Below are 15861 nucleotides of genomic sequence, written 5' to 3'. Positions count from 1 at the left end.
TAAGTTCCCAAATGGGAACAATATATATCACCTGATCATAATTGTCATGTCCGTGGAAAAATGGCTCCTTCCGGAAGATCATGCTTGCCAGCATACAACCCAAGCTCCACATATCCAAACTATAATCATACATCTGCATAAAAGTAAAGAAGACTCACTGTTATTAACATGGATCCCCAGGCTTGTCACTTCAAAATAAAAAACTGCTTTTCATTGTTAAAAAAAGAAAAAATCCAAAACACTTCACTGATTCAAAGCCAAAACACTAATAACATTTTTATGCATTTCCAGTCTTTTTTCTATGCATTCTTTTCCTCACATTTTAAAACAATTTGTATATACTATTTTGAATTGCTTTCACTAACATAAGAATGTCTCTGAAATGCTGGCCTATGGAAAGATTTCAATATCTGCCATTTATAATTTTTCATTAATATTGTATTGCATAAATGTTCCAGAATTTATTTACTCTTTAATTTCCCCAATATAGGACAAAGTTTTGTCACTATTTTAAGTAAATAATGTTGTAAAGAATATCTTTAACTAAAAAATGTTTTTTGAACTCATGACTTGTATCTTAAGGTTCTAGGAAATAAACTTCTAGGTCAAAGAGTTTGAAACTTTTTAAGGTTTCTGATAATATGACCTGGAGGACTTTATCACTGGGTCATGAAAGACACTGCCAAAGATTTTCAAAACACTTGATGAATCTTAAATTTTAGATAAACTGTTACTGATTTGGTTCATTTTTTTCTTTCTGTGAGGAAAAAGAGGACATTTTATTTTGTGTGTACATGTGTGGGGAAGGGGGGTTGCCTTATATTTAGAATACAATTTAGAAAAACCACAAGGGAACATTTTTGAGTTTATCTTTAAGGTTGAACCTAGTTAATAATTCACAAATTAGATCAGGGATTTCTGATAAAAGCACACTGTATTTTTGCTTAAGATCAAATGGAGAACCAACTGTCTTCTACTGACATTATAACAATAAAAGCAACATAACTTAAGGCAGATGAATTAAGATGATTTTTATTTTATATTTCACATAAAAGGGACAGCCATGCATGTGCATAAAAGGCCTAATCAAAAGCAATTGGGATGGCACAAAATGATTGTTTTTGCAGTTTAAGTACAATATAAAAATGTGATCCAAATTGTATCTGCTCTTCCTTTCTCACCTGATAGTCTACGAGTAGCTCAGGACCTTTGAAGTATCGGGAAGCAACTCGGACATTATATTCTTGGCCAGGATGGTAAAACTCAGCCAAACCCCAGTCTATTAGTCGTAGCTGAAGGAAAAAAAAAAAAAAGAGTAATTTTACCTTCCTCTAAGCTAGCCCCCTACTGCCATTAGAGTACTCTGTAAAATATACGAGCCATAAACTCTGAAGACCAGCACTAGCCAATGCAGAGTCAATTTGCAAAGATGGTGAAAGGTATTTGTTGCTTTGGTTTGATTTTGTTAGCTCCTCACACTCAAGGAAATCTCTGTCCTATCACTAGCTGGATACAAACTTAAGGAACAAACACCTCAGGAACAAAATCCCTGAATTAACACTTTACTAGCAAAACTGTCTTCAAAAATGACGGTGAGGAAGTAGATGTAGCTCTGTGACTAAGTGCCTGCTTTCTGTTTATGAGGTCCTGAGTTCAAACCACAGACTCTCCACTGCTCAAGGATGTATTCACCAAATGCAATGAATGTCTCATGATGATGGAGGAGGTTGTTGTTATGGGCAGAGGGGTGGGGTGAAGGGGGTGGGGGGTATATGGGGACCTCATATTTTTTTAATGTAACATTAAAAAAATAAAGAGAGAGAGAGAGAGAGAGAGGGAAAAAAAAGGTGAGATTAAGACATTCCTTGGCCCAATGGATAGGGCGTCCGTCTACCAAATGGGAGGTCCGCGGTTCAAACCCAGGGCCTCCTTGACCTGTGTGCAGCTGGCCCATGCGCAGTGCTGATGTGTGCAAGGAGTGCTATGCCACACAGGGGTGTCCCCAGCGTAGGGCAGCCCCACGTGCAAGGAGAGCGCCCTGTAAGGAGAGCTGCCCAGTGGGAAAGAAGTGCAGCCTGCTTAAGAATGACACAACAAAAAGAAACACAGATTCCCGGTGCCACTGATAAGGATAGAAGAGGTCACAGAAGAACAGACAGGAAATGGACACTGACAGCAGACAAGTGTGTGTGGGGAAAGTAATAAATCAAAAAAATAAAAAATAAAAAAACAAAATAAAATAAAGCAGTTATTTAAAAAAAAAAAAACGAAAACAAAAAAAGTCTTACTTAAAAAAAAAAAAAAAAAGATATTCCCAGATAAACAAAAGTGTAGGAAGTTTATTACCACCAGACCTGTCCTACAATCACTGCTACAGGGAATTCTTCAGACAGAAAGGAAAGGAATCTGGATAGATCAAATTTCCATAAAGACCTCTGGTAAAGGTAACAATATGGTAATCATAAATGCTGGTACTACTGTATTTTTTTTGGCATGTAACTCCACTTTTTATTTCTTACAGGTTCTAAAATGCAAATTCTTAAAAAGGAATGCTAAATCAATAGATTGGAACATACAATGTATAAAGATATAATCTGTAGGAAGTACAACAAAAAGGTCAGGGAAAGGAGGGTGTAGAGCAGAGGTTCTTAACCAGGGTCCACAGATCCAAAGATTTCAGGGGGGTCTGTGAGCTTGAATTGAAAAAAAAATCAACTTATCTTTATTTTCTCTGATCTCTAACTGAAATCTAGCATTTCCTTCACTTATAAATGAATGCAATAAATTACATACTATTCATTTCATATCACATCACAGTTGTTGCTTTTCTTTAAAAATCGCTTATGTTCATCCATACTTTGAAATTATGGTAGTTGTTAGATCTGACACTAGTTGAGTGTCAAAACTATCTGCTGCTACATTCTGAGAAAGGGTCCATGGTTTTCACCTGACTAACAAAGAGGTCTGTAGAACAAAAAGGGCTAAGAACCCCTAATGCAGAGGAACAGTTACACTGTGTTTGCTACTGAAGGTGATTTAGTATCAAATCAAATATGATTGTTATAGATTAAGGATGTTAAATTTTAGTACCATGGTAACCATAAAGAAAATAAACGAGAAATATATACAGCGAGAAAGAAGACGACTCAAAATGGTACAAAACAAAAAATCAAATAAACAAAAGTAGGCATTAAGAGAAGAACTGTGGGACAAAAAAGATATAGGACTTTATAAGACCATGTAGCAAAATGGCAGAAGCCCTATATTACCAGTAGTTATTAGATTGAAAAAAAAAAAAAAAAAAAAAAGACTTTGGGAAACGGACTTTGGCCCAGTGGTTAGGGCGTCCGTCTACCATATGGGAGGTCCGCGGTTCAAACCCCGGGCCTCCTTGACCCGTGTGGAGCTGGCCATGCGCAGTGTTGATGCGCGCAAGGAGTGCCGTGCCACGCAAGGGTGTCCCCCGCGTGCGGGAGCCCCACGCACAAGGAGTGCGCCCGTGAGGAAAGCCGCCCAGCGTGAAAAGAAAGTGCAGCCTGCCCAGGAATGGCGCCGCCCACACTTCCCGTGCCGCTGACGACAACAGAAGCGGACAAAGAAACAAGATGCAGCAAATAGACACCGAGAACAGACAACCAGGGGAGGGGGGGAAATTAAATAAATAAATAAATCTTTAAAAAAAAAAAAAAAAAAAAGACTTTAACGGCAGTGCCCCAAAATATATATGAAGCAAATATTAACAGATTTGAAGGGTAAAAAGGATGGTTCTACATTAATACTAGATGTCAATATACCACTTTCAATAATGGAGACCAATAAGGAAATAGAAAACCTGAACAATACTATAAACATACATATAGAGAACACTTCACCCAACAGCAGTAAAACACATTCTTTTCTAGTGCACATGGATCATTTTCAAGGATAGGACATGTTATGGCGCACAACAAATCCCAATAAATTAAAAATACTGAAATTATACAATGTACCTTCCCTCACCACAATTCAATGAAGCTGGAAATCCATAAGAGAACTAGAAAATTCATAATTATGAGGATATTAAAAAACACATTTTTAAACAGTCACATAAAAACATAACAAAACAAAACTTACCATATGCAGCAAAGGCAGTGCTTAGAGGGAAATTTATAGCTCTAAATACTAACATTAAAAAAGTATATCAAATCAGAGACCTAATCTCTAAAGTGGAGGATCTAGAAAAAGAAGAGCAAACCAAACCCATAGTGAGCAGAAGAAAGAAATAACAAAGACAAAGGAAACAGATAATAAAAAAATAGAGAGAAGCAACAAAACCAAAAGCTGGTTCTTTGAAAAGATCAAGAAAATTGATAACCTATTAGATAGACAGCCAAAGGAAAAAAGGATGCATATAACTAAAATAAAAAATGAAGGGGGAGACATTACTACTGACCCCACAGAAATAAGAGATGATAAGACGATATTATGAACTACTGTATACCAATAAATTACATAATCTAGATAAAATGAACAATTACCTTGGAACACACAAACTACTTACTCTGACTCAAGAAGAAATAGAAGATTTCAACAGACCACCAACATATAAAGGGATTGAACTCCCAGGCAAAGAAAAGCTCAGGACCAGATGGCTTCACTAAGTGAATTTTAACAAATATTCCAAAAAGAGAATAAACATCAATCCTTCTCAAATTCTTCCAAAAAACTGAAGAGTAGGGAACATTCCCTAACTCATTCTATAAGGCCACCATCCCTTAATTCCAAAACTAAAAAAAGACACCAAAAATCCACATGCCATGATCAAGTGGGATCCTAGGTATGCAAGGGTGGTTCAACATAAGGAAATCATTATTGTATTACATTACATTAAGAGAACAAAGGAGAAAACACACACACACACACAATCTCAAGTGATGCAAAAAAAGCACATGACAGGGAAACGATGTGGCTCAAGCGACTGGGTTCCCACCTACCATATGGGAGGCCCCGGGGATTCTATTCCCAGGGTCTCCTGGTGAAGGCAAGCTGGCCCTCACGGCAGAGAGCTGGCGCAGCAAGACCACTCAACAAAGGGAGAAAAATGGACACAGAGAGCACACACCAAGTACAAAAACAACAAGGGGGTGGTGGTGGAATAAATGTAAAAAAAGCAAAATAAAACAAAAGAACATGACAAAATCTAGCACCCTTTCTTGATTAAAAACAAAAACAAAAACTAAGATAAGCAGGAAAAGGAAACTTTCTTAACATGATAAAGAGAATACATGAAAAACCCCACAGCTAACATCATTCTCAATGATGAAAGACTGAAAGCTTTCCCTCCCTCTAAGATCTAAAACAAGACAAAGATGCCCACTGTCACAACAGTTATTCAAATTTGGACTGGAAGTTCTCATTAGAACAATTAAGCAAGAAAAATAAATAAAAGAAATCCAAATAGGACAGGAAGAAATACAACTCTACCCTTTTGCAGGTGACATGATCCTATATATAGAAAATGCTGAAAAATCAACAGCAAAGTCTAGTAGTGCTAATAAATGAATTTAGTAAAGTAGTGGGGTACAAGATCAAGATACAATAAAACAGTAGTGTTTCCATATATCAAGGGAAAAAATTCTATTTACAATTGCAACTATAAGGGTCAAATATCTAGGAATTAATAAAATTAAGGACATTATAATGAAGGACATTAAGAACTTGCACATGGAAAACTACAGAATAGTGCTAAAAGAAAAAAAGGATCCAAATCAGTGGAAGGACATTCCATGTTCATGGACTGGAAGACTAAATATTGCTTAGATGTCAAGTCTACCAAAACCAATTTACAGATTCAACACAATCCTAAGCAAAATCCCAAGAGCCATCCTTGCAGAAACAGAAAAGCCAATCATCAAATTTATATGGAACTGTAAGGGGCCCTAATTAGCCAAAACTATCTTGAAAAGAAGAATGAAGTTGTAGAACTAAAACTTCTTGATTTTAAAACTTACTACAAAGCCATAGTAATCAAAACAGCATGGTACAGGCACAGGGACAGACATAGAGACTAGTGGAATACAATTGAGAGTTCAGAAATAAACCTTCCCATCTATGGCCACTGTTTTTTGACAAGCGTGCCAAGTTCACTCAACTGGGAAAGAACAGTTTCAACAAATGATGCCAGGAAAACTGGATATTCACATGCAAAAAGAAGGTGGACCCTACCATACACCACATACAACAATTTACTCAAAATGGGATAAAAAACCTAAATATAAGAACCAAAACTATAAAACTCTTAGAAGAAAACAAAGGGAAGCATCTTTATTTTATTTAAAAGGATTTTTAAATTTTATTTTACTTTTTTTCTCTCCCCTTCCTGCCCCCCCCCCAGTTGTCTGTTTTCTGTGTCTATTTGCTGAGTGATCTTCTCTGTCCGCTCCTGTTGTCAGCAGCACAGGAATCTGTGTTTCTTTTTGTTGTGTCATCTTGCTGTGTCAGCTCTCTGTGTGTGTGGTGCCATTCCTGGGCAGCTCTCCTTACGGTGCGCACTCCTTGCGTGTGGGGCTCCCCTATGCAGGGACACCCGTGTGGCACAGCACTCCTTGCGTGCATCAGCACTGCGCATGGGCCAGCTCCACACGGGTCAAGGAGGCCCGGGGTTTGAACCGCAGACCTCCCATGTGGTAAACAGACGCCCTAACCAGTGAGCCAAGTCTGCTTCCTGGGAAGCATCTTTAGAACCTTCTGTTAGGCAATGTTTCCTTACACTTTACAACAAAAGGTGGTGCAACAAAAGAAAAAAATAAATGGAACCTCATGAAAATTAAAAACTTGTGTACCAAAGGAATTCATTAGGAAAAAAAGACAACCTACAGAATGGGAGAAAATATTTTTAAACCACCTATCTGATAAGCACTTAATATCTAAAATATATAAAGAAATCCTACAATTCAACAACAAAGACATACAACCCAATTTAAAAATGAGCAAAAATCTGAACAGATATTTCTCCACAAAATATATACAACTGGCTAAAATGCACATGAAAGGATACTTAATATCATCAGTAGCAATTAGGGAAATGCAAACCAAAAGCATGACACCATTTCAAACTCACTAGAATGGCTACTATTAAAAATAAACAAACAAACAAAAAACCCCAGAAAATAAGTGTTACAGAGGACGTAGAGAAATGGGAACACTTGTTCATTGTCGGTGGGAATGTAAAATGGTATAGATGCTATGGAAGACAGTTTGGTGGTTCCTCAGAAGGTTAAAGAATTACCATATGACCAGACAATCCCACCTCTAGGTGGATTGAAAGTAGGGATGCAGAAGAATTGAAAGCAGGGACTCAGACACCTGCAAACCGATGTTCACAGTGGAATTCTTCACAAAAATGGTCAAAACATGGAAGCAAGCCAAATGTCCATCAACAGATGAATGGATAAACAAAATATGGTATATACACACAATGGAATATTTTTTTTTTGTTAAAGATTTTTATTTCTCTCCCCTTTCTCCCCTCCCCCCTGCCCCAGTTGTCTGTTCTCTGTGTCTGTTTGCTACGTGTTCTTCCTTGTCTGCTTGTTGTTGTCAGCGGCATGGGAATCTGTGTTTCTTTTTGTTGTGTCATCTTGTGTCAGCTCTCTGTGTGTGCGGCGCCATTCTTGGGCAGGCTGCAGCTTCTTTCGCACTGGGTGGCTCTCCTTACGGGGCGCACTCCTTGTGTGTGGGTCTCCCCTACGCTGGGGACACCCCTGCGTGGCAGTGTACTCTTTTGTGCGCATCAGCACTGCGCATGGGTCAGTTCCACACGGGTCAAGGAGGCCCGGGGTTTTAATCGCAGACCTCCCATGTGGTAGACAGACGCCCTAACCACTAGGCCAAGTCCACTTCCCACAATGGAATATTATTCAGCCATAAAAGGAATGAAGTTGTGATACATGTGGGAACACGGATCAATCCTGAAAACATCATGGTGAGTGAAATAAGCCAGGCACAAAAAGACAAATATTTTATAATCTCGCTGATATGAAAGAAAAGGCAAGAATAAGAGTCAGAAACTAGAATCCATGTTACCAGGCATCAGGGTGAGGATAGGGAATGGGGATATAATGGCTAACTGGTGGAGACTCGGTGTTTGGGGTGATGGAATAATTTTAGTGAGGGATGGTAGTGATCGAAGTACACCATTTTAACTGTCATTAACCCCACTGAATTATGTATTGCAATGTGATTAAAAGTGCAAATTTTAGGTTTTATGTTCCTAGAATAAAAATTTAAAAACAAAAACAAAGAACTGGCAACCAAACAAAAAAACCCAGAAAAACCATTGAGTATACAACAGAGTGAACTCTAAAGTGAACTATGGACAGTAGTTAGTAGTACAATTATAATATTCTTTCATTAATTGTAACAAAAGTTACTATACAAATGTAAAGTATTAGTGACGATGGGGTAAATGGATATCTATTTTCTGCATGATTCCTTTGTAAACCTACAACTTTCCTAATTAAAAAAAAATTGTTAAAAAACATATATATACATCAGACATGTCACTCCCTACTGAAACCCTTTCAGGGCTAACCTATTGCCTGTAGGGTGAAAATCAAACCTCTTAGTTTGAAACACAGGGCTCTCCCTGAGCTAATTCCTGTGTTTCGGTGATTCTTAAAGTTCCAGAAAGACACGATCTCATTTTGTGCTTCCAACCTGTACTCCTACTGGTGAACAACTCCTTATCTTAGGTTAGCTCTTTAAGATAAAGGCTGTTTTATTCACTTTTATAATTTTCAGAATTCAACATAATGCCAGTATATAGGAGAAAAATCAGTAAAAAGCCACATGTGAAATGTTTTACAAGAAAGGGTACTAAGAGTGGAAAAAGGACTAGCAGGCACTAGAGGCAAACTTATTTACCTATTCCACAAAATATAAAACCATGATCTGAATGTGGCAGTAGGGTGTGGGAAATATTTTTGGAGGCTCTGGCACTGACCCTCCAAATTCACTGTTTACTAAGTACAGTGCATTTCTTGTTGAGGAAAAAAGGGGAAATATGGACAGTCTGTCTTTCCCCTCAACTCCTTAACATTAGTGCCCCAGAGGTCTGTCCCTGAATCTCCGTTCTTACCTAACAACAAGAATTCCCAGATTTCTATCTTTGGTCTTATGGCTTTATATACAGCTTTATCTCTGTGACTCACATCTGTACTCTCCAGCCCAGGCCTCCTACCAGATCTCTGCCCATGTGTGATGATCATCTAACAGACATCTCAAAACTAAACTTCTGGTCATTCCCCATAAAAACTGCTCCTACCACAGTCTGCCCTTCTCAGTTACGGGCAATCCCATCCATTCTGTCATTCAGGCCCAAAACTTAAGAGTCACCCTGGATTCTTCTTTCCTTCACACTCCACAGTTAATCTGTCAACAAATTCTGCCAACTACCATATTCTGACCATTATCATCACCTCTACTGTGATGGTCCATGCCATCACCACCTTTACTGCACTGGCCTCTTCTGCTGCTTCTCCTAAATGTTCTCCCTGCTTTTACTCTTGCCAGCTACTTTACTCTCCAACAGCTACCAGAATTTTTAAAAGACTTTTATTTTTAAATGATTACAGATTCACAGTAAATTGCAAAACTAGCAGAAAGGTCCCGTGTACTCTTCACTTAGTTACCCCAATGGTAACATCTTATACCCAGGTACAATATCAAAACTGAGAAATCAACACTGGCACAACTCATAGACCTTATTCAGATTTCACCAGTTTTACTTGCATGCGTGTGTATGTGTAGTTCCATGCATTTTTTTCATATAAGCAGATTCATGTAACTTATGCAAAATACAGAACTGTTCCATCACCACACAGATGTCACATCTTCCCTCTACTTCCTAGCCTCTGGCAACCCCTACCTGCTAATTTTATAGATATAAAATTATATCTTTATCATTTTGAGAATGTTATTTAAATGGATTCATCAGTATATAACTTGAAATTTCCTTTACTCACTCAGCATAACGAGATTCATTCAAGTTGTATGTCAATAGTTCTTCCTTTGATATGGCTCAATACTACTACTCAATAGTAATGATATGGATATACCAGTTTGTTTAAATATTCACCTCCTGAAGGGCATCTGGGTTTTTCCTACACAAATAAAGCTGTTATGAATATTCATGTATAGGTTTTAATGAATGTGGACAAAAGTTTTCATTTCTCTGTGACAAATTTCCAGAATTGTGACTGCTGAACTGTGTGGTAAGTACATTTCATTTTTTAAGAAACCGCCAAACTATTTTTCAGAGTGGCTATTTGACATTTTACATTTCTACCAGTCAGCCATGTATGAAGAGTCTGGTTTCTCTGCATCTTTGTCAGCTTTTGGTATTGTCACTATTTTTTATTTCAGCTCTTCTAACAGATACGAAGTGAACTGGAATGATTCTTTAAAAATTCAAGTGAGACCACACCAACCCTCTAAAAAACCCTGCAAAGGCTCTCCATCGTCAAAGAAAATCTGGCAATCATCTACAAGGTCTTAAATGATTTGTCCACTCCCCTCCCCTACTCTATTCCAGCTCTATTCTTGCTGCTGTCCACATTCTTGCCTAAAGGCCTTTGCATTTGCTATTTCCTCTGCCTGGGACATACTTCTTTCAGAAACTACATTGCTGGTTTCTATCAATTATTCTCTAAAATGGAATTTTCCCTGACCAACCTATTTAAAACTACAGTACCCTTTGTCATTCCATTTTCCTGATTTATATTTCTTCCATATCACTTAAAACTTTCTATCCTACCAGCCTCCTCAAAATGAAAGCTATTTCAAGACAGGCGTTTTTCATCTCTTGTTCACTCATATATCCCTGGTCTCTAGAATGGTGCCTGTTAAATATCATGTGTCCAAAAAATACTGATTGAATAAATGAACAAAAGACCTGTATCTCCAAAGTCTAACAAGAGACAGAGCCATTACTGACTGTAAGAGGCAAACCTGGTCAGTACAGATCTCATGTATAAGCATTTATAGAGGTCAGGGGCCTCATGATACTTGCTAATAAGTGGTATCTTCAGAATCTTTTATCCATCTCACAACTGTACACACTAAATTTTCATAATAACCCAGTGACATATACAAGGCAAGTATTAACTACACTCATTGTATAGTTAAGAAGAGAGAGGCAAATGAATAAAGTAGTCAATCAATAAATAAGACTACAAGTCAGGTTTCCCTACCCAGGACTAATGCTTTGCTCACTGTCTTCTTTCTTGATAGCATTCCTAGGAAGATGAATAATGGTAAAACCACAAATATTTTAAAATTTACTCATCCATTCACCAAATATTTATCAAGTGTCTAACAGGTACCAGGGATAGTGCTGAAGATGGGCTATTAGCCTCATTATGCACATAAATAAGACCCATCAATCTATCACTTTACCTTTCTGTGCTCATGATCAATCATGACATTATGGGGCTTCACATCTCTGTGCATAATTCCCATGCTGTGACAATAATCCAGGGCCTAGGAAGGAAGAGATAGGAAGAGTTAGCTTGCATTAAAGTAATTCTTTACAGTTAAAGTTCTGTACTTTCTCTTTCATGTAAATGTTTTCCTTCTAGTCTCACAATATCCCTGGGAATCAGGTTTAAAACAATTGCTCCAACAATTGTTCTTTAGAGACTTGCCCAAGATCCCACAGTCAAACACAGGTCTCTAGACTTCAGGTTCTGTTTTAGAATACATCTGTTTTCAACATATTTTCTGTTCCAAAAGACCCCAATTGTATCCCTTCCAATTTCTGCTTTGCACTCAAAGTCTGGGTAGTTTTCACAAACACAGGCCTCTCAAAAGAAGAAAATGGGTCTGTACTACACACATCTTATTTGATGAACAGTAAGTCTTCAGAAGTTAAGAGTCTACAACAGACTTGGCCAACAAAGGCCCAGGGACCAAATCTGACCTACAGCTTGTTTTTGTAAAGAATGTTTACTGGGACACAGCCAAACCTATTCATTTGCATATTATCTATGGTTGCTTTTGTGCTACAAGAGGCCAGTAGTGTGACAATGACCTTGCGGCCCACAAAGCCTAAAGTATTTACTATTTAGCTCTTTAAAGAAGTTTGCTTATCCCTTATTTATGACATCAAATTCAAAGTTAGTTTCTAATTTCAAACTGAGGTGAAGTAAGTGGCATAACCTTTGGGGTTTGTTAATCTTGGCCTTTTAGTCAGCTGTTGTCAGGTACAGAAATTCTTGTCCTTCCTGAAGTTTCCCAGAGCTAGGTAAGCATATTCATAACTTTATGAAGCCCTAAGTGCCACAAGACTGCCTGAACCAGCGGAAACATCTGTATCTCTGCTAGCATGGTCCTGTTGGCATATTTCTAAGTCTCAAACAACAGAATTTATGTCAACCTTCATTTAGTAAGAAACTTTAGCCAATTCTTAACAATTCTTTCATTTATAAAGCTGATCTTTGACTACTGGTAACAAGGTATTTGGTGATCCCACTTCAGAAATCAAAGTCCATTCTTAATCAGCAATCTTTAAATAAGAGATTTACAGAATCCTTAGGACAATGACCCTCTGCAGGCCTAGTTAAAGTTTACGGTTTTGCTCACTGAATTTTAAGTGACATCAAGAACACCAGAAGCCACAGACCAACAGATATTATTTTGTTTTCACAAGTTTTGACAATATATTAATTGTAACTTATTTGGGGGCACGATGGAGTTTACAAATATTTGTTAAGGGAGCCCAACTCTCTTCCAATGTCCTTTTGAAAGCATCCTAAATTATACTCCTACTACACCCTATTTCATAATCCTTACATTAGCAAAAGGGTTCTGATACTATTAACTTATTAAAACATGCTTTTCAGTATACTTCACACATTTAATTCACTAGACTGTCCACTGTCAACTGGACTATTTATTTAACAAAGGGAAGATCAAGCAAAAGTTATTCAAGAACCAATGTTCCCTTACCTTCAGGATCTCATACATGTAAAATCGAATATCATAGTCTGTTAACGTCTGGTATAATTGCTGTTAAAGACAAATAAAATATTGGAGCCATAAAATAATGCTGACCAAGAAATTTCTTATCCTCATTTGCAGTAAGTCAAACCGAGATTTTTATTGGTCTCTCTTTCTCCAACATTAACATTCATTTTAAAGAGAGACTGGGTTTTTAACTCTACATGTAAAAGTGAAGAATTACTTAAACTCTGTCTGCTGAAGCTATATAATCCACTGTTGGGAACATAATGGCTTACACCGGTAATAAATGCATTGATATACATTTGTAATTTAATTTCACTTTTCAGAAAAAGCATTTTGGCAAATAAACAGTGTTAGTAGTACAGAATTAGTAAATCTCTATTTACCCTTCAACACTGCAGATCACCAGTGGGCAGGCAGACTGGCATGCTGCTAAAACTCTTGTGCCAATTTAATAGTCTATTCCTGTCCCAATTTGACAGCAAACTTTGTGAACACTATTATATATCTTATGTATCCTTTCCAGTTTCTAAGTATTTGCAGAAAACATGATACTCTCAAGTTCCTGAAGTTATCTGACATTTAAAAACAATTAATTACTTCCTTTTTGTTTTCCTCTCTCAGCAAAAGCATTTCTCTATGTATTGACACATAACTTTCTTGATACTGGATCGGTGCAAAGGCAGGTCAAATACCTTTATTACTTTTACTCCAAGAGATTGCCTACATTCTTCTGTTGCACTGGAATTGAGAACTGTTTGAAATAAGTAGGTCACTGTACAGCTGGAATTCAAATATATCTGTTGTAGAGGTTTATGTTTTAGCAGAATGTGACACTACCCAAACCCTTCCTTTTACAATCTTTAGTCCAGACCTTCCTAGGAATTTTAGGCATAAAAAGTCACTGCTTTTACATACACAACACATTCATTCTTGAACACTGTGGTTTTAAAGCGAATCGTAATAAAGTCACATCCTGACTACGTGCTTCATTAGGCTGGAAGTCAGTGGAAACTGTCCAATGAGTGGTAAAAGTGATGAAAAGGTAAACGCACTGGTTGTCATTAAAAAGAGCATGAAACAAATAAAGGGGGAAAAATATCAAGGTGTGGTGAGTGGGTACTACTTGCACAGGATTTTTTTGGTTCTCATAATTTAGCACTGTAAGGATGAAAAACTCTTTCTAACCAAGTTAGAAGCATTCCAACAGTATCATACCTAGTAAAGGCTTTCTGGGTAGTCTAAAAACCCAACAACTGAAATGGTTGGTTATATATTATACCTTGAAATCTGTGTTGTTTACGTGTTCAAATACCAAGGCAGGGGTTCGTGACTAGGGGAAAGAAAAAGAAAACACACATTACACATCAGCAATGCCCTGACAGCTTTCATGGATATAAAATGTATGCGGAGTCTGTATAGTGAATTTGGCAGTTCTTGCCTCAGGAGTAGAAGACCCTTTATTGCTACAAGCCCTCCCCACTCTTATCATCACCATATTTAGGTCATTTTTGGGATGAATTTCAAACAGAAGACATGGAGCTGAAGTTTCACCAGGCTCTAGGCAGCCCGAAAATGCACCTATCATCCATCAGCATCAGACCTGAGTTTGCAAAATGGATGAACACATTTCAGTTTCCAGCGCTATCAGTCTCCTAGCCTAAAAGAATAAGAAATAGTCCGTGGGTGGAGGTCTCTTTGTAAGAAAGATCCAAGCTAGTTAAATGGTAGATCTGATCAAAGACTTTTAAAGTAGGACTTAATGGTAGAGGGGGGAACAGAAAGAGGCCAGTTGTGTCACCTCAGCCCTGGTGGGCCTTGCTAATGCCTACTATACTCACCACAGGATCTTTTACAATATCTGCCAGTGTGATAATGTTGGGACCACCTCGCAAATTCTCCAAAATCTTTATTTCACGCTTGATTTTCTTCTTCTTTACTGGCTGAGAGGATAAAAATAAATGAGTTAAATTATTTCAGTGGGTAGTGTAATACATAAATGGCTTACTTAGGAGTGCTCCTTGAAAGAAGGAAATGTGGCAGGTTTATCTCTGAATTCCCTTCTCCTGGCACTGTGCCAAAGACCCTGTAGGTACTTAGCAAATGTTGAACTGCAAGAAAAAAAGATTTCCATTCCAAAAACCATACCTCTAAAGAATTAGTATTTAATCTCAATAATTAATCTTAACTTATAAAAACCTTACAAACTAGCAATTTAAATGGTCAATAATACTAAAGTATATCCTGCAAAATTTTTTGTCAATTAGGATGAAACCTGGGCCCTATCTATTACTTCCTCTAAGACTAAAAACATTGTATAGAGGTGAAGGAGATTAGGGTCAAATGCAAGGATGACCAAACCACCTTTGTGCAGTCTAACTCTGTGGATAAAGTGTGGGCTCTGTAGTCAGACTGCCTAATGTGAATCCTACCTTTATTACCTGTCAGCTTGTGTACCAATGAAGGCAATTTACGTAATTCTCTTAGCTGAGTACCTATCTCACAAGACTGTTGCAAGAATCAAATGAGTATCTGAAAAGACCTCAGAGTATGGTTGGGATATAACACAATAGTATCTGTCTAGCCTTTTCAACCAATATTCCTTTGAATGAATCTGCAAAGTTCCATGAGTACACCTTCCACATTCCTTTGTCCTCACTCATTATGTCCACATCTATTCTGGTATAGACATCCTTTTCATTTTTCTGAGAAAGGCCTTGCTCCAACTCCTCCACAAAGATTTCCTTCTGAATAGTCTAAAACAGTGTGGGTTCAACAGAAATATAATGTGAACACATATGTAATCTTAAATGTTCTAGTGGTCACATTAAAAAAATTAAAATAAATGACATTAATGTG

The 15861-nt window shown here is 37.5% G+C and overlaps 1 protein-coding gene across 2 annotated transcripts in view; it reads right to left on the bottom strand.

The window, feature by feature from the left end:
• Positions 1–15861, bottom strand: part of CSNK2A1 (casein kinase 2 alpha 1) — an 83589-nt gene that overhangs the window by 9646 nt on the left and 58082 nt on the right. For both annotated transcript variants that reach the window (XM_058286838.2, XM_058286839.1), the window contains exons 4-9: positions 14844–14945; positions 14285–14335; positions 12988–13047; positions 11437–11520; positions 1182–1292; positions 32–133 (exon numbers count right to left, since the gene is read on the bottom strand). In XM_058286838.2, the coding sequence (XP_058142821.1) occupies positions 32–133; positions 1182–1292; positions 11437–11520; positions 12988–13047; positions 14285–14335; positions 14844–14945 (510 nt within the window). The remainder of the gene's footprint in view (positions 1–31; positions 134–1181; positions 1293–11436; positions 11521–12987; positions 13048–14284; positions 14336–14843; positions 14946–15861) is intronic.

This window comes from Dasypus novemcinctus, chromosome 24, assembly GCF_030445035.2.
Source record: "Dasypus novemcinctus isolate mDasNov1 chromosome 24, mDasNov1.1.hap2, whole genome shotgun sequence".
NCBI classification, from domain to species: Eukaryota; Metazoa; Chordata; class Mammalia; order Cingulata; family Dasypodidae; genus Dasypus; species Dasypus novemcinctus.
This window is presented reverse-complemented; position numbering and strand designations above follow the sequence as displayed.